The sequence below is a fragment of the Oryx dammah genome, unplaced genomic scaffold (genome assembly GCF_014754425.2).
Source record: "Oryx dammah isolate SB20612 unplaced genomic scaffold, SCBI_Odam_1.1 HiC_scaffold_29, whole genome shotgun sequence".
NCBI classification, from domain to species: domain Eukaryota; kingdom Metazoa; phylum Chordata; class Mammalia; order Artiodactyla; family Bovidae; genus Oryx; species Oryx dammah.
The window spans coordinates 114,552,660-114,579,653 of NW_024070213.1; the positions used below are offsets into that span (position 1 = coordinate 114,552,660).

A 26,994-nucleotide genomic window follows, 5' to 3' on the forward strand; every position below is an offset into this window, starting at 1 on the left:
GAGCAGAAAGTTGAGTTCCCAAGTGCCTCTTCCTCCCTCTTCAGAGTTGTAGCTAATATTGATGTCCAGCTAATTAAACAAAGAGGTCATTAGACTGAGGTTCTAATGTTATCTCTATCTTTCTAACCTTTTGGTTAGAGATGTACTTTCAATGAAGCAAAACAGACATATCAGGAACTGGATATTTTAGGTAGGGACTATAAACTATATAGGCATTATACTGAACTCTGATTTACAAAACCACTCCCTAAAGTGAGACTCTGCATTGGTAGATATTTGATACTCTTTAAAGTCAAATGCTTGTACATATATATTAATTCCATCTTGTGTCTGACTATTCCTTATACCATGTGCATGACAACAAAGCAAGTGTAAATCATTCTAATTTCTGAGCTGAAAATACAAGAAATAGAAAGAAAAACAATGTGCCATCTAGGAATATTATGCTTTCTAACAATGAAATATCTACAGATAGAAATATATTTATTATTAAAAATAAATTCAAACTGAACTCATTATGCAAGGTCAACCAACAACAGTGAACTTTTAAAAAATAAAATTTATATACCAGATTTTAAGTGATAGAACAGTGGGTATGCTAAATGTCTGGGAACGTTTAAGTTTGAGAACATGCAGCATTTACGTGCTCTATAATAAATTTAATTTTAAAATACCATAGAGATTATCAGAGTAATACATTAACATTTATTATAATATATTTAAATATATAATGAAATATTTTCTAAAACAGAGTCTGAAGAATTCTCAACATGAAGCAAGATGGCTCAGGAATGAATTCTACTGCATCTAGAATTATACAGTGATTCAAACATCCCTCCTCTATATCATGGCTTTACTTCAGATGTTTTATGATATTTATGTTTTTAAAGATTTAAACAATTCTATAAAAGCAATTAAAGTTTTCTTGTTTTGTGCGTGTTAGTCACTCAGTCGTGTCTGACTCTCTGTGAGCCCATGGACTGCAGCCCGCCAGGCTTCTCTGTCCATGGCATTCTCCAGGCAAGGACTCTGGAGTGGGTTGCCACTTCCTTCTCCAATGTGAATTTTAGAAGTAGTAGTTTAGTTGCTGTTGTGTCCGACCCTTACGACCCCACAGACTGTAGCCCACTATGTTCCTTTGTCCATGGGATTCTCCAGGCAAGGATACTGGAGTGCGTTGCCATTTCCTTCTCCATTTCTTATTCTAATATCATTATATATGATTCATAAATCATTTTTTCTAGAACACACTCAGGATATAGGATTTTAATGATATAATTTCTTCAACCTAAGACAGTTGATAGATTTTCCAGGAAAGCTGCAATGCTAAACCTTTTCATTCTGCACATTTCCATACATAATTATGGTTATCAATCTTTAATAAAGGAATAATGTTATAGAACCGTTAAATTAATTCTGAGCTTCACAGGAGTGGCAACGCCCATCTTGGCTGACTACTTCAAAATCTAATTCTATTATCTGGATCTTGCTTCTACCACAAAAAGTTGGGTCTTTATCTCTCAGATATTATCTTTGATTTACTCACTCCAGTAAGAATGATTGAACTCTTATTTTTACCTGGTATTTAATATCTTCCATTTATCTCTAAAAAACTTCCAGGCAAGGTCTCGGCCATGTGGATTTCGAGCTACATGGATTATCACATCAATTGCATCTTGATCCAGAACCACCTCAGAATTCAGTGATAGATTTAGAAGCCTTTAAGGATAAAATTGCAGGGAAATTTTTAGTTTAATAACAAACTTTTCTTTACTATCAGACTTATAGGATTTAAGTTATCACAATCTTCAAAGAATAGTCCATTTAAACTTTACTAATAAAAATTTATCAATAGAACAATCTTGTATTTATAAAAGGAAGAAGAACAAACTCATATCATTTTAATTGATGTATTAATTAATGTCTGAAAAAAATCTTGTAGGTGGTTAAATCATTCTGATTTAATGATGAAAATTTGCTTTAAAAATTCTTTTTAATAAGTGCTTCAATTTTGTAATGAAATATTATCTTACATACATATAAATAACATAAAATAGAAACAAACATTTTAAATCAACAAGCTTTCATCATATTAGTATCTCAGTTTTCTTTAGTTCTAAAATGATATATTTTAGAGTAACTAGCATATTTAAAGAAATAAAAACAAGCGCAGTACAACTTAACAGAGAATACTCTCATTATACAAATTTAAAGATTTAATTCACCCACCTATTTAATAAATTCCTGTCATCACTGCAAGTTAAGGCTTCCAATAGTATTTTCTTTTCAGAAATGGCCGTGGTAGAGTGGAATTTCATCCATATGAATTCCCAGACATCCTCATCCAGTAGTGAAACTCCTGTACAGTAGACGATGTCTCTAACATTTAGTGGTATTCTAAAGAAGCAACCCATGGTGGGGTTCTGTTAATTAAAAGCTTCACAATATTGAAAATAAAGACAAATGCTGCCTTACTACAGTCAGTTTTTTAAAAGATGGTTTTGTTAATTAGATTTACCTGAAAGATAATAATACCATATAGTAACAATATTCAAACTATTCACAACTGAATGAATAAAAGAATGTATTTTATTTAACTATAGTCTTGAATGCAATTTTTCCACTTTGGAAATTATATGGACAAAAATCAGAACATAAAGGTTTTTTTTTAAATCTTTTTATTTTATAGGAGTCAGAACATAAATGTTTAAAGAAATACAAACAAGGCGTCTTATATTTCAACCAACATAAATATATTTATGCTCTCAGAATTATTAGACCCAAGAATGATGAGAAAGTACTGGATGAAGATGAAACAAATACCTCCTAAATTCTGAGACATTATTTCTCTGAAATTATTATTCTCAAATACCTCTCCAAATTTGGGAAGCTAGAAGATGACTAACACACAGATAATAAATAAAACATAACTAGCAAAATTTGAGAACATAGAAAGTTCTTTTTCCTATGTTTATAAAAGTGACTATAAAACATAAAGTAAATCTTGATTTTGACTTCAAACAATGTTACAGAGGGAAACTCTTAGTCAATTTAATTAATCTTGGTTATTTATAAGCTATAAATTCTCATGTGTACATTGCCATGTAATTAGTTTTTTACTAAACATTACTCTTTCAAGTTTTTATATATTTCCCACATTTTAAAAAACTCAGATCTCTGAAAGAATACTCTAATACATTAAAAAGTTAAAAATGTATTTCTCTTTGTATAATATTTAGTAATCTATTATTAAAATTTATCATTTATAATTTGAATGTGACTAATAATAAGAAATGTTTTCTCTGTATAACAAGATGAAAATCTCTTTTAAATATTTAGGACCTTGACGGCCCAAACACTGCTTTGGTTAAAGAAGCGCTTAGAAAACGGGACGAAGCACCTGCATGACTACCAATGAGACGGTCATCACTCTGCTGGGAAAGGTCTGTACAGTCAAACTACGGTTCTTCCAGTGGTCATGTACGGGTGTGAGAGTTGGACCATACAAAAGGCTGAGGGCCAAAGAATGGATGTTTTCAAACTATGATGCTGGAGAAGACTCTTAAGAGTCCCTTGGACAGCAAGGAGATCAAACTAATCAATCTTAAAGGAAATCAACCCTGAGTATTCATTGGAAGGACTGATGCTGAAGCTGAAGCACCAATCCTTTAGCCACCTGACTTACTGGGAAAGACCCAGATGCTGGGAAAGATTGAGGGAAGGAGGAGATGGGGACAACAGAGGATGAGATGTTTGCACTGAATCACTCACTGGACATGAGTTTGAATAAACTCGGGGAAATGGTGAAGGACAGGGGAGCCTGATGTGCTTCAGTCCATGGGGTAGTAAAGAGTCAGACATGATTTAGTAACTGAAAACATCAAAGGTGATCTTCATCTCTTTTTGTTAAGCAGCTAAGTAGGCTACATTAAAGATTGTGTATCAGGATACCAAATGTGTAGAGTTGTTAGTACTATCATACAAAATTCACAGTTCCCAGAAATGGCTAAAACTACATTACTCTGTCTCTTCCTACCAATAACTAAATTGTTTGGAGAAAAGCTACTTTGGTCTTGCTGACTGAATCTTTTCTTTCTTTGTAGTATTTGAAGGCAAGCATTTTATTTGTTTGATTTGTTTTGTTTTTGAAGAAATGAAAGAAGTATAGATATCAGAATAAGCCAGAGTTTCATACCTCTCTCAGTCCTGGAATCCCTTGCAGAAAGTACCCAGAATAGTATTCCTAAACGTGGTGAAACCTTATTCCCCCTGCTCTGTTCATGCCCAGCTTGGGCTTCCCTGGTGGCTCAGTGGGTAGTGAATCCACCTTCATTGCAAGAGACCTGGGTTTGATCCCTGGGTCAGGAAGATCTCCTAGAGAAGGGAATAGTTACCCACTCCAGAATTCTTGCCTGGAGAATCCAGTGAACAGAGCAGCAAGGGTTGGTAACAACTGCGTGTATAAAACTTTTTGATTTGCACACAGCACATCTGAAAACACTAAGGAAAACATTATCATCACATTTTGATGATTGCATCAGTCCTGGTAGATACAAAAATGCCTCCATCTTTACTAACTGCCTTAAGAAAGTAAAACAAAATCTAGTCTTTTGTTAAATCAACAGCTAGGAAAGCAGATGAATCTTTTCCTCCAAATATTACAGGCTATAGAGCATAATACTGTATTACTGTCATGATTTTGGCCAAGAGATTGCTATAAAAATTTGCCAGAATTAACAATAAAACGTCTACTTAAATCATTGACTCAAGGATCAATATATATTAGATTTAATATTAGACTTAATAGTAAGAGCTTATTTTCTAAAATAAATTCTTAAGCAATTAATGTACCAAGAAGTTCAAACCTCACTGAATGAGGTTTGTTACTGCTTAGGAAACCAGTCTCCAATATCAAGCAGAAAGGCATACAGAAACATAAAAACGGCAAAAAAAAGAGAAAGAATCAGAAAAAAGTAGACATTAAACTATGTTCCCTAGAAACAACTTGTGTCAAGCACTATAGTCCTTAGCAACAGTCCATAGTTTTGTAATTCAGTAGTTACTCCTGGCCAATGTTGAACCGTGTAAGAGGCAGACGCAAATGAATGAATGGACTGGTTGGTACAAAGTCCTAAACGGTTGCTTTAAGGGGCATCAGAAGTAGAAAATAAGACTTTCATGCAATACTGCATTCCAGGTTACCTATCTTATTTTATCTGGACTATACAATAATATCATGATATTTGTATTATAATAAACTTCATTTTGCAGGAGAGGAAACTTTTCTGAGAGAGAATATTTTGCACTGTAACAACTATAAAGTAAGGTGAAAACCAGGATGACTTATACATGAAAATCTTTCCTATTTCTAGCAGCTTAGAGATGTCTAATGATGATGAAAATAAAATATATTGATTTCTGTTAGTAATAATCAGTAATTGTCACTGAATGTTGATATTTCTTGTTCAATAAAACACTATCTTATAGCAAGTAAGAACAATAAAAATTTTTAAACAGAAAAAAATATATATCCCTTAAAAGGATACAATCACCAAACCCTGGATCTAATGAGTAGGCTAGCAAAGTAATACCAGTGCAGCCAGTCTATAATTCCCTTAATGCTGAACTGGCTGAAGCTGTCACTTCTACCCTCTCTTTTTCATTACTTTCTTTAATCCACAGTTTGATCCGTCATCTTTGAGAAATATTCAACACCAGCAAGAATGGTTTTCCAACAATAAGCTTCCATTCTGTTCACCAGAATCAAAGTGACACTTGTTAAAACTCAGCCTCTAGGTGACTGAAAAGACATAGGCCAAGGGTGCATTTATAGAGATGCTATGTAGCAGTATGGTCATACACAAAGCAAGAAGAATCTTGAAAGGGCACCAGGAAGGAACTGCTGGAAGAAACAACAGATAGATCATCCTGAAGGAATCTAACAAAAGGTGTCCTGGGCAAAGGAGGCCTTTGAAAGCAAAGCTGTGCAGAATAGGGGCAAATTCTGCTTTTGAAGCAGCAGCCTCAAACCAAGAGACAGATCACACAATTTGTACGTCCTCTGCAAGAACCTGCAGGTCAAGCTTCAGGCTCATGAGCAGCTGTCTCCCTATGCATAGCAAATGCATCAAATCTGATGTTGATGAAAATGAGACCCTCCTATATTTACACATATAATCTAGAGCCTGTTGATGATCTTTTGAAAAATAGCCCTTTGTCTCAGTTATACGGGGCTTCCCTGATGGCTCAGTGGGTGAGGAATCTGCCTGCAACGCAGGAGACACATGCATTGCAGGTTCAGCGGCTGGGTTGGGAAGATCCCCTGAAAGAGGAAATGGCAACACACTCCAGTCAATATTATTGCCTGGAAAATCCCACGGAGAGAGGAGCCTGGCAGGCTACAGTCAATGGGGTTGCAAAAGAGGTGGATACGACTGAGCAGGAGCACAAGGATGTCAGCTACAAGTCCCAAACTTAAGGAAAGAAATGGCTCTATCAGCAGATACTGGGAGGTACACTTGTTTAAAGATTCATAAGCCTCCTTGGAAGAGCAAGGACAGAGTGGATTAGCCAGAAAATACTGCTCTGATTTTTCTAGCATTTCTTCCCAACCCACCAGCTTCTTATCTTCCTTACCCACCCACCAGTTAAAGAATCAATATCTGGGTCATAAAATTACTTGTAATCATCACTGAAAATAAAACAAGATGGGTGAGCACTAACCTCGCCAAAGGCCCTTGGTTCCCAATGATTTCCATTGTAAACGGAACCCCTTTTCATTGCTAAATTTGTAAAGATGTTCTAATAACATTTTAGCAAAATGATTGCTCTGGGGACAGCTTAAGATCTCTTTGTATAAACCAAAGTCATTAGGAACAAATGAAAAAGCTCATTTGTTTGTAAAGCATGAGCTGAAAAACCCACAGTACCCATAGTTATGAATAGTGCGAATAAGTCCTGTGAGATTCTTGATATTAGAATTACAGGGAGGGAGAACATAGAAATTGTTTATGAAAATGTGAATATCCTCACAGTCATATCTCTTTAACTGTTGCCTCGGAAGTAAATCTTTTAGTGGAATTTGATCATGTGGGAAGGAAAGCTGTGCTTGTTTTTCTCTAGGTATGGTATGCACTGCATACAGGATTAGAGAACTGGACTTTCCTAGCTGCCTTCCTACAAGATGAATGAGCCAAAAAAGGAAGTGCTTTTATCTTCTAGGGCACTAACACTGCAGAAATGATTACCTAATTAGTCTAACTGTACTATATTTTTTAGTCTTCTCTCATTTTAAATAGCATGATGACAGAGTTCATTTGTATGTAAAAGTTCTGAAATTATACAAGTTGCATATATCATGTTGAAATAATTTTTTATATTTTGGTTATGTTTAATCTTTTTTTACCTTACCAAAAGCAAATGCCTAAAAACTTTGAGGTAGAAGTTAAAAAATTAAGTACTGGGACAATTAAAGGCATCCATCTTTAGGAAAAATATTTTACAGAGTTAAATAGTAATGGTGATGTAGTGGGACTAATATTTTAAAACATAGTAAATTTGTACTTTAGTTACTAAATGGAAATTGTGAGGTTAAACTGGTAAATTAACATAAATAACTAGAAAATTTTCCAAAGTTTTTGCTATGGAAGTTTTCATTGCTGCATTTTTTAAGGTGAAAAATAAGATCATCTAAGACAGAGGATATATGTATACCTAGGCTGATTCATGTTAAGGTTTGACAGAAAACAACAAAATTCTGTAAAACAATTATTTTCAATAAAAAAATAAATTAAAACAAAATAACAGTAAAGAATTTAAGATATAAATAGCAACTAAGAATTACATTATAGATTAATATTGAATGATATGGTAAAATACTTTATCTAATATGATGAAATATATCATTAATGACAGAGTATTATATATATATTAATATAATATCTCTATGCTAATCTAAAGAAAAATGATAATTTGTATGTTAGAAGAAAGACTGAAAGGATAAATAAGAGAATATTAACATTAGCTTCTGGGATTGGGGATTATAAATAATTAGAATTTTTAAACTCACATATTTCAAATTTAATGATTTAATAACTTTTACAGTTACTTTGGAAATAAATAAGTGTATAATTACATTTATAAAGACAAAGTTCTTGGAATAAAATATATTTCCATATGAAAATGCTATTACCGATACATAAAAATAATTATGATGATACAGTTAAAATATCTCCCAGGGGAAAATTACACTTACCAAAATAAAAAAGATCACACTTTAAAATAAAATTTTGATGCTTAATCATGATATGGGTTCATTTAAGCAGGTTTTTAGTAGACCTAATTGGACTAGTAACTGCCTTTAGTACTAGGCAAGTCAAGGTCATTGCTTTGGGTTTCACTTTTTACCCTAATTGGACAAAGGCTTTTAAAGTACATGAGTTCTAAGGTCCCCTCCTGCTCTGTTAGTACAAGCTTCTTTTCATTAGTGGTTGTATTAACTTTGAAATGTACATTTAATTATTTTCAAAGACAATAAAAAAGATTTTTCAAATCACTAGCCTCTTCTTTCAGTGGCACTATATATACCATTGATACAGAGTGGGCCTACCATTTAATTCATTGTAATTAATTTGCAGTTAACTATATCATTTGAAATATCATTTTCCTATTCTAACTAAAAATTAAAAGACAGCCATGGTTGAGGCTTCCTCCACCAACACTCTCTATCTTGTTCTGCCTTATACTTACAAGCACTCTTACTTCTTTCAGGGCACACAGTCCTAGACTTTAAAATATGACTGAAAAGTAACCTGCATTATCAAAGGCTGACCCTGTCCATTTTGTCTTCTACCCTCATGTCTCATTCTATCTTGATCCTTTGGTCCCTTGGCTGCTGCTGCTAAGAAAGTCATAGTGAATAAAAATTAAAGCTATATAGAAGGAATGTGTGACTTTTTGTGCCTTCCCATCCATCTTCCTGGAAAATGGGAATAATAATTCCTTACAGCATTGTTGCAATGATTAAATGAAATAATATTTCATTTGATATTCACATGATAATGGTGCATATCAAGAGTTCAGTATGGACTTCAGATAAATATTGTACATAGCCAAATACAGGGGACATAGAAAATTGTCTATATTCATAGAAAATAGGTATGAACATAGAAAATAGGTAACAATAACATTCATCATCCTCATCATCATTTTTATTGCTACTATTTTAAGATGTAGTGGCAACAAATATCCCTATCATTCCCAAATGAGTACTGGACTAAAAAGAAAGCAAAAATAAAGGTTTAAGCCAACCTTGCTAAAAATGAAGGATTAATTATAAAGGTCATGAATGACATACATATCAGGTTTAAGGCATTACAATAAAATACACTATTTTAATTCCACCTAACTTGACTGGTATGCGTGTGGGCTAAGTCGCCTCAGTCGTATCTGACTCTTCGCAACCCCATGGACTATAGCCCGCCATGCCCCTCTGTCCAAGGGATTCTCCAGGCAAGAATATTGGAGTGGGTTGCCATTTTCTCCTCCAGGATATCTTCCCAACCTAGGGATCGAACCCCCATTTCTTGTCTCCTGCACTGGCAGGCAGGTTCTTTACCACTAGCACCACCTACGCTACTGAATCCATACAAAAACGCTGGCAACCCAAGGACTACAGTTCCTTAGTATCTCTACAAGCCCCCTGGCCAAGGAAGAACAGAATCCCACGTGGAGTACACAGTTGGTGAGGTGGCAACAATGCTCTCAAGGGTATCCTTCCTACAAGGGGTTGCTCTGTTTCTGAAGAACCCTCTTACTGGTGCCCACAGACCTGCCCATTCCCACTAAACACTGAGCACAGCAAAAGAAATATCCTTTTTACCTCAAAAAAAGAAAAAAATAGAGTAGGGGGAAACCTGGTGGACTATAGACCAACTGTATTTAAAATGTGTCCTGAACTGATGTTCAAAACCTCTTCACATTTTCACTTTGCATATTGTAAAGAAGCATATGCTGATATTCCTAGTTGAAATAAAAAGGACTGCTGGGAAGGGGTCAGTCATTTTAACTCAATATCTTGAATGTATCAAGAGTATATTTTAAGATAACTGCGCTCCTTTTAAATGGCTTTTATAATTAAAATGAACTTTAAAAGGGACGTTCACTTTGCTTAGGCTGAAATAATAAATATAACATTATATTTTTAAACCTTTAAGTTCCTATATATGAAGTAGCTACTACTTCTTCTGGGTGGGAAAGGAGGGGAATGGTGAGGGTCAAGTTTCTGGGCTGTAAGACCATTTTATAAAGTATAATTGCAAAAGCACAAAAACAAAAGAAACCAAGCGGCCCAGACACAAGATTAAAAAGAAGAGGACTAGAAAGAAGAAGGAGACATCAAATAAAAGGTAGAAAAAACACATGAGAGATACACAGAGTTGCCAAAAAATTCAGAGTGATGATGACCAAGACTGGCATGACAAAAATCTGCAAAAACGTAAAAGTGAGATTTTTAAATACGTTCTACTGAAAACCCTGCTGCTGCTGCTGCTAAGTCGCTTCAGTTGTGTCCGACTCTCTGCAACCCCATAGCCTACAAGGCTCCTCTGTCCCTGAGATTCTCCAGGCAAGAACACTGGAATGGGTTGCCATTTCCTTCTCCCACTGAAAACCCTAGAACACAGTTATTTAACATTTCACAACTCAGAACCCTTATGACATCTAGAATCAATTGTGCCTATAAGAACTTTAAAAAATCAAATTGGTTTATAACAAAGGTAGAAAAATTAAGATATCTATGATGACTCACTTGAAAACTGAGAAGTAGGCTGTGAGTATAAATAACTAAAAGCATAACATAATTTAAAACTTAAGAGGCATACAGTTGTAGTACAAGTTGTAAAATGGCTGATAAATTACCCTGTTTATAGATGCCTGTGTTAAAGAGCAGATAAATTGTTTCCTAATTGTTTCCTGGTAATTGTGTGCCTATTATGCATGGCTTTCCAATCAATCTCCAATCTGCTCTATCCCAATCCTTGAATATTTAAGCTTCTTCTTCACCTCGGTCAGGTCAGAGCAGTGTAAATCAAAGTGCCCCCTATGATATGAATTTTAAATATAAGTGGTGTTTTCTGAATCACAATGATTAGGAATAAGTACTCCACGTTAACTTTTAAGATGGAAGATAATGACAGGAATAATACATGAGCTCCAACAGCAAAACACATAGCACTGTTCTCATTCAAATCATGATCCAAGCTTGAATGCTCATGAAAACTCCACTGGATGACATCAGCTCCACCTGGAAAACAACTCGTTGTTGAGGAATAGTTTTTAGCAACAGTCACTGGAATTCTTCATACAAAGGTTGAAAAGTGCACCAATTTATTGTATCCATCAAATTACTACATCTGCAAATATATGGCCATGTACAAATGAGGTCTACCTTCATTTCTAATGCACTGTCAAGGTCACTGTGGTTAATAAGGCTGATTGTCCAGCTTGGGAAGAATCAACTACAGCCATTTAGTTAATTCTTTAAGCGTAACAAGGAAGCTGTCATGAGTAGGCAATAATTAATAAATTTTCCTCACTTGAAAGGTCCCTAACTGAAAGATTTCATTTGGCTAAAGTAAATTTTACTATTCTGTGTGTGTGTGTGTGTGTGTGTGTCTGTGCATTAACCAAAAAGTAACTCTGTACATTTTCATAATTTTAACTGTTAGATTCACTGTATAAGAAAATGTAATTTTTAAAAAACAGAGAAATATTCTTATGCCCATTAAATCCTGGATGTTCTATGTTGTCACTGAAATATACTTTGATCCTCCTGTGAAAAAGTAGTAAAATCTGTGATAAACTTTAGATGTCAAAGAATAAAGATTAATTAAAAAATACTTTTTGATAATTAAAATAGTTATAAAGAATCTAGTTCCATTATAAAAAGCAAAATAAAATTATTGTTTTAAAAAAACAATCTGGGTTCTATAAAAACACACACTTTGAAAGAGTCAGCACAATTGTTATGACTTTCTGAAATAACTGAAATATATGTGTGCACATATACATGTAACTGGCAGGTATTGGTTATAGCGTTGTTATTTGTATAAAGAGAAAGAGAAAGAATGCACACTGAGTGCTTGCATTATATGTCCATCAACATAAAATAAGCAAGATTTGTCATTTCAATTTTTTAACTTGTTTTTTTGATTATAGAAAGAATCTCAAATCACTAGAAAGACAAAAAAAAAAAAGTCTTTCTAAATATTTAGATGTGAAGAGAGCCTGAAACATGAGGATGGGTTGGTTCTCTGTTGTGAATTTTAGGGCTATCTTTATTAGTTTATCTTCATGCCATAGGCCACTCTCCTCTTTTTTTCTTACACAATTAAAAAAATGGTATTCTGAAGAGTCATGATATTAATTTTCTCTGAATTTCTGAGGAACAAGAACCTGCCTTCTCAACATCTTCTTTTATTCCTCCATTTCACGATGAATATCTTAAGTAAGAATAGTGTGAGGTCAATGAAAGTTAGCAGTTTTATTTGATATCAGTAGCACTCCTTGAAATCCCATCAAATAGAGAAACACAATCCAAAAAACTGCATGTATCGAGTTTTGATTGCAAGGCAGAGGCTAAAGTTGTGTGTATTAGTTTCCTAAGGCTGCCATAACAAATTGCCTCAAACTTGGTTGCTTAAAATAACAGAAATGTATTCTCTCACAGTTCTTATGGCTAGAAGTCCCAACAAGGTGTCAGCAGGGTGCCTGCCCCCGCGGGTTCTGAGGAATATGTTCCATGCCTCTCTCCTAGCTTCTGGTGGCTCTGCCAGTCCTTGTCATCCCTTGGCTTGCAACTGAGTTACTTCCATTTCTGCCTCCATCTTCACATGGATTTCTTTCTGTGTCTCTGTTCTTTCTCTCCTGCTTTTGATAAGGACACTGAATACGGGACTTAGGGTACATCTTTATCCATGAAATCTCAGCTCAAAATCATTAATTATATCTGCAAAAATCCTATTTCCAAATAAGATCACACTCACAGATGGGATTTAGGATTTAGACATATCTTTTAGAGGATATGAAGATATCTTTTCAGTCCATGCAAGAATGTGCATGTGTTTTTATTTTTCCTATTATTGCTAAGAAATTACAAGTAATCAAAGTTCTTTCTCATTTTCAGATATTTTAAGATATGGCTTACACAAAACGATATTTGATGCTTAGGAACATCTTTCATTAACATTATCACATATTGAGTAAATATTATCACACTATGGGGATTCTCTGGTAGCTCAGCTGGTAAAGAATCTGCCTGCAATGCAGGAGACTCTGGTTAATTTCCTGGTTTGAGAAGATCCACTCCAGTATCCTTGGGCTTCCCTGGTGGTTCAGCTGGTAAAGAATCTGCCTGCAATTTGGGAGACCTGGATTCAATCCCTGGGTTGGGAAGATCCCCTGGAGAAGGAAACATCTCCTGGAGAAGGGAACCCACTCCTGTATTCTGGCCTGGAGAATTCCAAGGACTGTATACTCCATGGGGTTGCAAACAGTTGGACTTGACTGAATGACTTTCACTGTCACACTATTATCAGAAAGACTAACATGAATTATTTTCATTTTGAGATAGAGTAAATTATATGTATAAAATCAGTCCTAAGTCTTAATCACAAGGGGGAAAATATAAAAGAAATGTTGTTAATGCTAATAGCAATGCTTATATTATTTTTGGAAAATGTGGAGGAAATTTCTTACTTATAGTGCTTCTAGTAGTTGAAATAAACCTTATAATCAATGAATCTTGAACCCATCAGTATAATCTACTCTGTGTTAGTACATAAGAATGCTTCCGAAGCTGCAAATATTTCTGTCGGTGTTTCTGCTCTGGCTAGTAAATAATGATTACTATGGTAAGTTTAATCACCATTGCTCCCTGTGTTGCCCATGTAAATCGATATTTACTTAGTACTTATACGTTGATAAACAGTTAGGCAGTTAAAATAGAGCTGTTTTACAACTAATCAATGCATAATTTTTTGACAGATGACACAAGAGTTCAACAGTGTTCTGCCTAAAATTGGTATAATATTAGACAAACAATGCTAGCATGACAGGAAAATTATTTTTGGCAGAAATGGGGAAAAGTCGATTAGACTAAAAAGAAGAAAAAAAGTTAAGTTAGATGAAGCCGTTTTCAAAAGCACACTCTATAAAAATTAAAATACTTTGAAAAAACACTATTGACTATTTGCCTCTAAGCATGTCCAGTAATATAATTTTTTAAAGTAAAATGTCAGGAAAAGCCAAAAGGGTTGGGAAATGGAAAATAAGTGAATGATTATTTCTGCATTTTAAATTAGAATACACAATCATTAATGCATTTATATTACAAACTAAACGTGACTATAAGAAAATTAATAGAATCGTGCACTTACCAGAGTTATATTAGCTCTCAATGCAATTAAAATCCCTGCTACACCAAAAAGTAAATTAAAAGTACATTATGTAAGGAGGTCATTCAGTCAAATATTCATCTGATGATAAACTGAACTGAGATAACATATATTGAATTCTCCAAATGGTGAGAAAAAGAGTTACTTTTAGTGTGATTCTAGAGAAGCATAAGGAGAAGACAGACTATAAAGTCTTCTACATTTAGTTATTGCCACTCTTTAAGTATACTGTCACCCTGCTTATTTAACTTATATGCAAAGTACATCATGAGAAATGCCAGGCTGGATGAAGCACAAGCTGGAATCAAGACTGCTGGGGGAAATATCAATAACCTCAGACACACAGATGAGGTGTGTGTCTTACAGCAGAAAGCAAAGATGAACTAAAGAGACTCTTGATGAAGGTGAAAGAGGAGAGTGAAAAAGCTGACTTAAAAACATTCAAAAAACTAAGATCATGGCATCCAGTCCCATCACTTCATGGCAAATAGATGGGGAAAAAATGGAAACAGTGAGAGACTTTACTTTCTTGGGCTCCAAAATCACTGCAGATGATGACTGCGGCCATGAAATTAAAAGACACTTGTTTCTTGGAAGAAAAGTCATGACCAACCTAGACAGTATATTAAAAAGCAGAGACATTACTTTGCCAACAAAGGTCCATATAGTCAAAGCTACAGTTTTTCCAGTGGTCATGTATGGATGTGAGACCTGGACCAGAAAGATGGCTGAGCACCGAAGAACTGATGCTTTTGAACTATGGTGTTGAAGAAGACTCTTGAGAGTCTCCTGGACTGCAAAGAGATCAAACCAGTCAATCCTAAAGGAAATCAACCCTGAATATTCACTGGAAGGACTGATGCTGAAGCTGAAGCTCCAATACTTTGGCCACCTGATGCAAAGAGCTGACTCATTGGAAAAGACCCTGATGCTGGGAAAGATTGAAGGCAGGAGGAGAAGGGGACAACAGAGGATAAGATGGTTGGATGGAATCACTGACTCAGTGGACATGAGTTTGAGCAAGTTCCGGGAGATGGTGAAGGACAGGGAAGCCTAGCATGCTGCAGTTCATCGGGTCGCAGAGTCGGACACGACTGAGTGATGGAACAACAAAAAATTAATTTTAATGCAAGATTTCTCCTTATATAGAAAGTCAAGCAGGTCGTGAATGATTACTAGTTATGAAAAAGATTTCCAGTTTGACAAAGGAATTCACAATTGGATCAGTTCAGATAGCAAGTTTACTTGCTACATTTCATATATTGCTTTGCTTCTCCATAGTTTATCAATACATTTCTATTTGTTAACATACTTTGATCTTAGCAGAAAAATCTCCTTCTTAAGTTTTGATGATGGAGCTTAATCAATTAACAGGAATTTTTGCTTTTTTTCACCAAATAAAAACAAAACTAACTGATTAACTGAAAATGAAATTATAATGCTACCAGAGGATGTTCTTGGGTCAGTATAGATTCTATCCAATAAACTAAATTTTTCACAGTACCAAGACTTCAATCTTGATAAATTAGTTTGAGGAAGAAGGCTATATTTTAAGGTGACTTAAAAAAATTATTGGAGTATAGTTGACTTACAATTTTGTATTAGTTTCTGTACAGCAAAGTTGATCAGTTATACATATACATATATACAGTCATTTTAGATTCTTTTCCCATATAGGTCATTAACACATATTGACAAGAGTTTTCATATAAAGTCACAGATACAGAAAACAAACTTACGGTTACCAGGGGCGAAAGGGTGGAGAGAGGGATAAATTTGGAGATTGGGATTGACATATACACACTACTATCTATAAAATAGATAATAAGGAAGGCCATTTTTATACACGGTCCCTTCCTCTTAACATCCTTCCCTCTTTGCCTACTGAGTGTGTATCTCTCCTGTAGGTCTCAGGTCAATTGTCACTCTGCAGGAATGTCAGCCTTACTGATGGGTCATATTGTTCCTGTCTTATAAATCTCCCTCTGGTTCTCAATACACTAAAATTATACAATATTTTTATGATATCTGATTAGTCTCAGTCTATCCCACTGGACTGTCAACTTCAGGAAAGAAGAAACTGTCCTTTAGCTCATCACTGAATACCAGTGCCTTTTAGCCCAATGCCTGGGATATGGTAGAGACTCAGGATATGTTTGGTACATGAATAAAATGCTGACAGAGTCTGAATTAATAGTGATTAACCACATTAAGTAGATATTACTGTGGAAGACATACTACTTTAGAAATCAAGCTGAAAGTTAAAAACTTTCAAACTTTCAAGTTATGATCCAGCTATTATTCCATTATTCAAATGTGACTGGTGAACTTGACTTTGTAATTTTGCATTGATCACAGTGACAGATACAGCGTATTTAAGATTTTATGTTTTAACTTTGAAAAACTACTGAGGAATAAATTAATAAAAAGACATCAATGATGGCAATAATTTTGATGGTAATTGTGAATTATTCCAGAGGTTCCCACAATACTCTTTGCTTTAAAGATTATCTTTGTTAGATTTATGCAAAAACAATTCATAATGAAGTAACTGGCCACAACTACTAAAATATAAAATTCCTAGAGCAGAAAGGTAATAGAAAAAAAAGTATTTATCCTTTAAAGGATCACAGCAAACTGTGGAAAATTCGTAAAGAGATAGGAATACCAGAGCACCTTATGTGTCTCCTGAGAAATCTGGATGCAAGTCAAGAAGCAACAGTTAGATCTGGAGATGGAACAACAGATTGGCTCAAAACTGGGAAAGGAGTATGTCAAGGTTGTATATTGTGACCTTGCTTATTTAACTTATATACAGAGTACAAAATACTCTGCATATAAGTTGCATCATGCAAAATGCTGGGCAGGATGACTCATAAACTGGAATCAAGACTGCCAGGGAGAAATATCAACAATCTCAGGTATGAAGATGGCACCACCCTTATGGAAGAAAGCGAAGAGGAACTAAAGAGCCTCTTGATGAAAGAGGAGAGTGAAAAAGCTGGCTTAAAACTGAACATTCAAAAGACTAAGATCGTGGCATCCAGTCCCATCTCTTCATGGCAAATAAATGTGGAAAAAGTGGAAACAGTGATAGATTTTATTTTCTTGGGCTCCTAAATCACTGTGGAGGGTGACTGCAACCATGAAATTAAAAGATGCTTGCTCCTTGGAAGGAAACAAATGACAAACATAGACAGTATGTTAAAAAGTAGAGACATCACTTTGCCAACAAAGGTCCATAGAGTCAAAGCTATGGCTTTTCCAGTAATTCATGTACTGATGTGAGAGCTGGACCAGAAAGAAGACTGAGCACCTAAGAACTGTTGTTTTCAAATTGTGGTGCTGCATATATCAAATCTAGAAAAATGCTTCTGAAGAATTTATTTACACGGTAGCTGTGGAGAAATGGACATAGAGAATAGACTTATGGACATGGGGAGAGGGGAGCAGAGGGTGAGACGTATGGAACAAGTAACAGGGAAACTTACATCACCAAGTGTAAAATAGATAGCCAAAGGGAATTTCCTGTATGGCTTAGGAAACACAAACAGGGGCTCTGTATCAACCTAGAGGGGTGGGATGAGGAGGGAGAGGAGAGGGAGGTCCAAAAGGGAGGGGATATATGTATACCTATATACATATATATGACAGTGTCAAGCTTTATTTCTGGGGGCTACAAAATCACGGAAGATGGTGATTTCAGTCATGAAATTACAAGACGCTTACTCCTTGGAAGGAAAGTTATGAACAACCTAGATAGCATATTGAAAAGCAGAGACATTATTTTGCCAACAAAGTTCCGTCTAGTCAAGGCTATGGTTCTTCCAGTGGTCACGTATGGATGTGAGAGTTGGACTGTGAAGAAAGCTGAGCACCGAAGTATTGATACTTTTGAACTGTGGTGTTGGAGAAGACTCTTAAGAGTCCCTTGGACTGCAAGAATATCCAACCAGTCAATCCTAAAGATCAGTCCTGGGTGTTCATTGGAAGGACTGATGCTGAAGCTGAAACTCCAATACTTTGGCCACCTCATGCGAAGAGTTGACTCATTGGAAAAGACCCTGATGCTTGGAGGGATTGTGGGCAGGAGGATAAGGGGACGACAGAGGATGAGATGGCTGGATGGCATCACCGACTCGATGCACATGACTTTGGGTGAACTCCAGGAGTTGGTGATGGACAGGGAGGCCTGGCATGCTGTGATTCACGGGGTCACAAAGAGTTGGATATGACTGAGCGACTGCACTGAACTGAGCTGATGGCTGATTCATGTTGAGGTTTGACAGAAAACAAAATTCTGTAAAGCAATTATCCTTCAATAAAAAAAATTTTTTTTTTAATTGTGGTGCTGAAGAAGACTCTTGAGAGTCCATTGGACAGCAAGGAGATCAAACCATTCAGTCCTGAAGGAAATCAATCTTGAATCTCCTTTGGAAGTATTGATGCTGAAGCTCCAATACTTTGGCCATCTGATACAAAGAGCCACCTTATTGGAAAAGTCCCTGATGCTGGAAAAGATTGAGGGCAGGAGGAAAAGGGTGAGACAGAGGATGAGATGGTTGGAAGGCATCATGGACTTAATTGGACTTAGTTTGAGCAAAACTCCACGAGATAGTGAAGGACGAGGAAGCCTGGTGTGCTGCAATCCATAGGGTCACAAAGAGTCAAACAGGATATAACAACTGAACAGCAAAGATAAAAGTAAACAAAAATACATGCTCTCAAGTTTTGGATTAAGCAAAGGGAAAACTAACTGAAAGTACTTTTTAAATCTACACTACAAACATTTTAGTAGCTAATTCATTATATTCTTCCTCTCACCTCAAAGGACTAGTCTGTTATTAAAAAAAAAAAAAAAGATTAAGGAAGGAAATCACATCCATAGTGCCTGAAGTCCTCTATTAACAGTATATCAACTCTGCACAGTGTGAAATAAATAACTAGCTAGGTAAATTACACATAGGATGCTCACGTACAAGTAAAAATGCAAACGACTGAAAATACAGGTCAATCAGTTTGAAATTTCTTAATATAATAAATACACTGGGACTATAACTACCTTTTGTAGCATACTTCCTAAATTCTTAGAAATTAAAAATAAAATAATTTCTGATATTTTAACCCTCCCAAAAAACAGATTTTATGCCAGATATTGGTTAGCAGGTAAAGAAATACACTACTTGTAAAAGCAGTATTGGCTAACACTGAAAGAGAATGCTGTGAGTCAAATATTTGAAACATGAGACAATCATAAAAGTATTTTAAAAAATTATTTTAGATATAAAATGCCTATTTTATAATGCAAGGTAGAGGCAATTAGTTGCATTTCTGATGGAAATGAGTTAAAGTAAAACTAAAAATTATATAAGGTCCCTTGGGGACATCTATAAGAAAAAGTATATAGTTCTTAGATTATATACCATTTTTACATATCTATATTTACAGATATAAATGTATGTTTGTACAGTCAGTCATGTCTGACTCTTTGCAACCCCATGGACTGTAACATGCCAGGCTCCTCTGTCTGTGGAATTTTACAGCAAGAATACTGGAGTAGGTTACCATTTCCTACCTCGGGTGATCTTCCTGACACTGGGATCAAATCTGAGTCTCTTGTGTCTCCTGCATTAGCAGGAAGATTCTTTACCACTGTTTAAATAGACGCAACTGTAAAAATTTACAGTGGAAAGGATTAATAGTAAGTGAAAAATACATGAAAATTGGCAGAGGAAATAAAACAACTTTTAGAATACACTGTAAATATTCATCCTCAGGGGCCTCAACACGTGTGTGAATTATACCCAGCTACTCCATGCTGTGATTTCCTAATTCTTGGCCTTGACTCCCTTCTTATATTCTCTCCCTAGACAACTTCATCTACTTCTCATCCATTCCATTTCTACCTACATCCTAGTGCAGGTCCTCAAAATGATGTGTTCATAACTCTAGGCATAAAGGAAGACTTTTCAAGGAGTACCTAAGGATAATTCCCTGGGCTTCCCTGGTGGCTCAGATGATAAAGAATCTGCCTGCCATGCAGGAGACCCAGGTTCGATCCCTGGGTTGCAAAGATCTCCTGGAGAAGAGAATGGCAACCCACTCCAGTATTCTTGCCTGGAGAATCCCATGGACAGAGGAGCCTGGTGGGCTATACTCCGTGGAACTGCAAAGTTGGACATGACTGAGAGACTAACACACGCATGGCAATCCATTTCTGCATTCTAAACTCTTTTTTTGTTTGTTTGTTTAAATTCATATATTTGTTTATTTATTTTTGGCTGTGCTGGGTCTTTGTTGCTGCGAGCAGGCATTTTCTGCTGCTGCTGCTGCTGTGAAGACGCTTCAGTCATGACCGACTCTGTGCGACCCCATAGACGGCAGCCCAGGAGGCTCCCCCGTCTCTGGGATTCTCCAGGCAAGAACACTGGAGTGGGGTGCCATTTCCCTCTCCAATTCAGGAAAGTGAAAAGTGAGCGTGAAGTCGCTCAGTCGTGCCCGACTCTTAGCGACCCCATGGACTGCAGTCTACCAGGCTCCTCCGTCCATGGGATTTCTCCAGGCAAGAGTACTGGAGTGGGGTGCCATTGCCTTCTTCATGCATTCTAAACTCTTAAATGGATATTTCTCTTCTCATAAAAAACCCTTCTGCCACTTTCTCTCACTTTTCAGAAGAGAGGCATATTTCTCATTCACTTATCTTGTGTCTTCTGAGGGTACATTTTATTACAGTACCAAATAAAGAGAAAATTCTACATATTGGGGTTGATATCTAGAAAATGAATTTTACATTTTTCAAAACCTGTTTCCATAAAATGAACGGACTAATCAAGCTGTCAGGTGATAATTAAATTTTAGTGATAGATTACTATGTCATTTTCGGAACAAATTTGGAAAGAAGAATTGTGTTACATTCCTATAACAAACAATTTATATTCCCATTTATTTTCATGTATAAGTTTTTTTAGCACTTTAACATAAAAATATGACTAGAATTTATGGTGAAGTTTGTCTCATTCCAGCAGTGAGTATTATTTATCTGTGAACATATAAACTAACTGGGGGGAAAAAGGCCAATTTCAATTTTTATTTTTATATTTAACAATTTTTATTTCCACACTTAGAAATTATTTACCAAAATTTGCAAAGTATTTATGTTGATCAAGTATATATAAGAAACAATTTTAACGAAAACTCAACAAAGGAGGCAAGCATATACAATGGAGTAAAGACAATCTCTTTAACAAGTGGTGCTGGGAAAACTGGTCAACCACTTGTAAAAGAATGAAACTAGAACACTTTCTAACATCGTACACAAAAATAAACTCAAAATGGATTAAAGATCTAAACGTAAGACCAGAAACTATAAAACTCCTAGAGGAGAACATAAGCAAAACACTCTCCGACATAAATCACAGCAGGATCCTCTATGACCTACCTCCCAGAATACTGGAAATAAAAGCAAAAATAAACAAATGGGATCTAATTAAAATTAAAAGCTTCTTCACAACAAAGGAAACTATAAGCAAGGTGAGCCTTTGGAATGGGAGAAAATAATAGCAAATGAAGCAACTGACAAACAGCTAATCTCAAAAATATACAAGCAACTTATGAAGCTCAATTCCAGAAAAATAAATGACCCAATCAAAAAAATGGGACAAAGAACTAAATAGACATTTCTCCAAAGAAGACATACAGATGGCTAACAAACACATGAAAACTCAATTTAGAAAAAAACATGTAACAGGATTTTATTATGATATGAAAAACTTTATGTGTGTGTATGTCTGTGTGTATTTTCTATTTTTTATTGCAGAGAAACATGGTAGGGTGATCCAAAAGAGATTTTCAAGCAGAAATAGAGTATGCTAGAATACAACTTGAAGGAGAATAGAAGAATAATAGGAAATTAGTGTTTAGTATATAAGTAATCATATTTTTAAGTGGTTAATGATGAGTATAAAATAGCTATGGTATCTCAGATCCACTGGAGACATTTAAAAGCCTGAAAAGAATTTTATTGGGAAAAAAATGTCTATTTTTACAATATGCTGGAATTTACAATCATTTAAATGTATGATGGAGAGTTTTGGATATAAACTTAAACTGCCATTTTAGGCAGTTCATATACATAAAAGTTTGAGCCCAAGGGATTATTTTCATCAGTTGTCATCATTGCCTTCCTTTCTCTTATTTTTTCTATCCAAACATTCATTAACTCCTGTCACTTTCCTTCCTCATTCATGTTCAAATATGCCCTGTCTCTTCACCTCCAGCCCCAGTGATCAGGGTTGGAAGTTCTCCCTGCTCTCCCTGCTCTGGTCACATTTCCACAGGACTGGTCAAATTTTCTCAGGGCATCACACACCTAAGTTTCATCTTTAGCTTTGTGTGATTATTTTGAACAATTTCTGCCTCCTTCCTACACTCCCCTCCTTGCTCCTGCATTCATCTTTAGTGCAGACAGGGGTGCAGATCATGTATTCTCAATGCCAGTCAGGTAATAGGGGCTGGCACTTCTTGAATGAAGGGATGCTTCCTTCAAAGTGTCTAGCACAGTGCCTGATACACGCTTGTTAAATACATCAATACATTAATATATGTTCCCTTTAAATATGCAATCAAAAGAGAACCCAAACTGGACATGTTGTGAGGAAACTATGATTTATGTTCAAGCACAGTGAGTGTGAAATTTTGGACTGTTGGAGTTGAGGGAAACACTAGAGATTTAGATACAACGCCCTCACTGTAGAAACAGGGTTGAAAATTTGGAGACATTGACAGACTTGTGTGAATCCACAGCTGCCTACTGACAAATTAGGAGCAAACCTGATTCCTCACCCCCACTCACTGGAGGTTTGGGGAACCCTGCCTCTCCGACTACTCTGTACAGACTCTGGCTGTGTTCACTAGTTTGCAACAGGACTACGCTGGTAACCGACCACTAGAATGGCAGGACTGGTAGGAAAACGTACAGCAGGCTGATGAGTAGTGGAAAGAATACAAAAAAAGAGTATCAAGAGCAGAGGGAATAGGACCATAATAACTTGAAAACATGGCCAGTAACTTAGGATCTATGTTTTCAGGGAAGAAAACATGAGGTTTCTGAACCAAATACATAAAAACCATGATGGAAAGAGCTCTTTGTCCTGCCACTTTTATGCTCTCACACAAGTTCAACAATTATTGACGGGCTGAGAGCCCTTTGGACTGCAAGGAGATCCAACCAGTCCATTCTGAAGGAGATCAACCCTGGGATTTCTTTGGAGGGAATGATGCTGAAGCTGAAAGTCCAGTACTTTGGCCACCTCATGTGAAGAGTTGACTCATTGGAAAAGACTCTGATGCTGAGAGGGACTGGGGGCAGGAGGAGAAGGGGACGACCGAGGATGAGATGGCTGGATGGCATCACCGACTCCATAGACGTGAGTCTGAGTGAACTCCGGGAGTTGGTGATGGACAGGGAGGCCTGGCGTGCTGCGATTCATGGGGTCGCAGAGAGTCGGACACGACTGAGCGACTGAACTGAACTGAACTGAACTGAACTGCAGAGCAGACAAAAGGAAAGGCGCTTAACTGGAGCCCTTTACACTATGAGATTAAACAACAGCTATGACTGAGGGAGGGGCAAGTACCAAAACAGCACCTGATTTAGGGGAGGGAGGAAACTAATGTTTACCCAGAGGCCAAGACAGGCAGTGAGGAGAGGGGCAAATGTCCCCCTGCTCTTGATTTAGAACCTCTATGGTGATGTTTTATGTTACAAGTCACATCCTTATATCCTCAAAATTTATAGAAAGTTAAGTCTAATATTGAAGGCATTCTATAAATGTCTTATCCTGTTCTATTCCACACTGTTCCTACTTTCTCCATCTCAGATTCACACCACCCATTACACAGGCATGGTCAAAATAAGTAGAAGCCAACTTCAGAGATGCTGAATGTTGTATAATTTCTTACAAGGGTCAGGTCCTATACAGGCATTCTTTTATATAATCCTCACTACTTGTTTGGTTGTTAGTAGTCTGGCCACTTTTCAGATGATGTAACCAAGTGATCTTCCTAAGTTTACTTAGTCAAATGGCTGCAATTTGATCACAGTGTCTCTGACTCTGAAGACCATAACCAATCCTAATACCAGTGGTTCCCAACGTGTGGGCCACAGATAAGCAGCCTCGGCATCACCTGGAAAATTATCAAATTATTAGCAAGTCACATTCTTGGGCCCCATCTCACCCATGAATCAGAGCTCTGAGGGGACAGTATAAACTGTTTAACTAGTCTCCCCACTGACTCTTGTGCACAGAAAAAACTGGCTTTCTTGGGTATCCTTTTTTGTTTTTCTTTTTTTTTATCATTTTTGAACAAACATCTGTTACTGATATATAGAAATTCGATATACCACCACAGAATTCTAGGCTGTAGGGTAGAAGACAGGCTTTGGATGGAAGCCCAGATCTCTCCCCCAACCCCATCAATTGCTGTATAATCTTGGCAAGTTACATTTAACCTTTGTAAGTTTTGGATTTCTCTTTGTAAAAGGAAAATAAAAAATAAGAAATCATATACCAAAAACACTTAGATCAATGCCTGGAATATAATAAATACTCAGTAAAGTAAATATAATTTTCATTATTATTATCATCAGTAAGCACAACAATATTAAGCTTATGTATTATGTATGCTGCAAAGCTCCACAGAAGCTCCTCTACTTACAATTTTTGTTATAAAATGACCTTATTTTTTTCAATTTCAAATGAATTCACAGTAAATTTTAATTCAGTAAGCAGTTTTACTTTCCCACAAGGTACAAGGTCTTCTGCTGTTTTAGGGTATTTTTTAAGTAGATTATTGATTTGTTGTTGTCGTTTGGTCTCTAAGTCATGTCTGACACTTTGCAACCCCAAGAACCTACCAGGCTCCTCTGTCCATGGGATTTCCCACACGAAAGTACTGGAGTGGGTTGCCATTTCCTTTTTCAGGGGACCTCCCCAACCCAGGGATTGAACTCGCATCTCCTTCATTGCAGGTGAATTCTTTACCACTGAGCCACCAGGGAAGCCCAGAGTATTGATACCAGTTATCAATTTATGTTAGGGAATGGATATCACTATTGATTACTTTTTAAAAATTAACCAAGTAAAATCTTTACCCTGTCTTGGCTTAAAGCGTTATTGGAATATTGGGATTCATATATATATATATATATATATACTGGTATACATAAAATGGATAACTAATAAGGACCTACCAAATAGCACATGGAATTCTACTCAGTACTCTATAGACCTATATGGGAATAGAATCTAAGAGTGGATATATGCAGATGTATGTGGTGTTGGAAAAGACTTTTGAGGGTGCCTTGGACTGCAAGGAGATCCAACCAGTCCATCTTAAAGGAGATCAGTCCTGGGTGTCCATTGGAAGGACTGATGCTAAAGCTGAAACTCCAATACTTTGGCCACCTGATGGGAAGAACTGACTTATTGGAAAAGACCCTGATGTTGGGAAAGACAGAAGGCAGGAGGAGAAGGAGACGACAGAGGATGAGATGGCTGCATGGCATCACTGACTCCGGGAGCTGGTGATGGACAGGGAAGCCTAATATACTGCAGTCCATGGGGTCGCAAAGAGTCGGACACAACTGAGTGACTGAACTGAACTCAACTGATTCACTTTGCTGTACACCTGAAACTAACATAACTGTAAATCAACTCTACTCCAAAATTATTTTTTAAAAGAAAAAATGTATCTTTTAATATTATTTGAGAAAGACATTAACACAAAATTAAGAGGCTGTGTTATTGTGGACACATTTAATTTCAGGTTACATGTTTATTCAAAGAAAATCCCACAGTGATATATTGAGATCCCTGTGTAGTTAACTATACAATCTCAAAAGTGTTTTAATACAGAGGTTTTCAGATAATAATTCATTTAGAGTAAAAAATATATCCCTTCTATTTTACTAAGTGAAGTTCATGCCAATCATTTCTTATTTATTTCCACCCAGCAGTGAAAGAAACCAATTTCTGTCCTTTTTATTATGCTTTTCATTCATACAAAAAAGCTATCATCTTTTGTGTGTCTTTTTTTCAGAGTGAAATTCTCAGTTCTCGTGCCCTCCTCTCGTGGCTGGTGTTTTCACAGTCTTTTTTATCATTTGTATTGTTCTCTCCCAAATGCTTGGTGATTTGTCTCTTTTCTGAAATGTGGCATTCTGCTGAACTTAGTCTCCAAACCACAGCCTAACAAGACCTGAACACAGCTCAGTCTGTCTATATGCATGACATCACCATTACAATTCAGCACACTGTAGCATCTGAATATTTTAAGAGAGCAGAATGTTGACTCATTCAATGTATCACCCACTGTAATTCTTGAATTTTTCTCCCTGCTGCTACCACCTCTACCTTTCATGGCACTTTTTGGATCCACTAGCTAGCCTTGCACCAACTTTCCATTCTATTTTCCAGTTCTACTGATTTGACCTGTCTCCCCAGTGTATCAGGACCAGGCCGTATAGTAACAAGCAGCGCAG

At 36.2% G+C, this 26,994-nt stretch overlaps 1 protein-coding gene across 1 annotated transcript in view; it reads right to left on the reverse strand.

Annotated features, from left to right (window-relative positions):
• Positions 1–26,994, reverse strand: part of TRHDE (thyrotropin releasing hormone degrading enzyme) — a 456,456-nt gene that overhangs the window by 12,967 nt on the left and 416,495 nt on the right. The window contains exons 16-17 of the mRNA XM_040233874.1: positions 2,230–2,397; positions 1,579–1,719 (exon numbers count right to left, since the gene is read on the reverse strand). Coding sequence (XP_040089808.1) covers positions 1,579–1,719; positions 2,230–2,397 — 309 coding nt within the window. The remainder of the gene's footprint in view (positions 1–1,578; positions 1,720–2,229; positions 2,398–26,994) is intronic.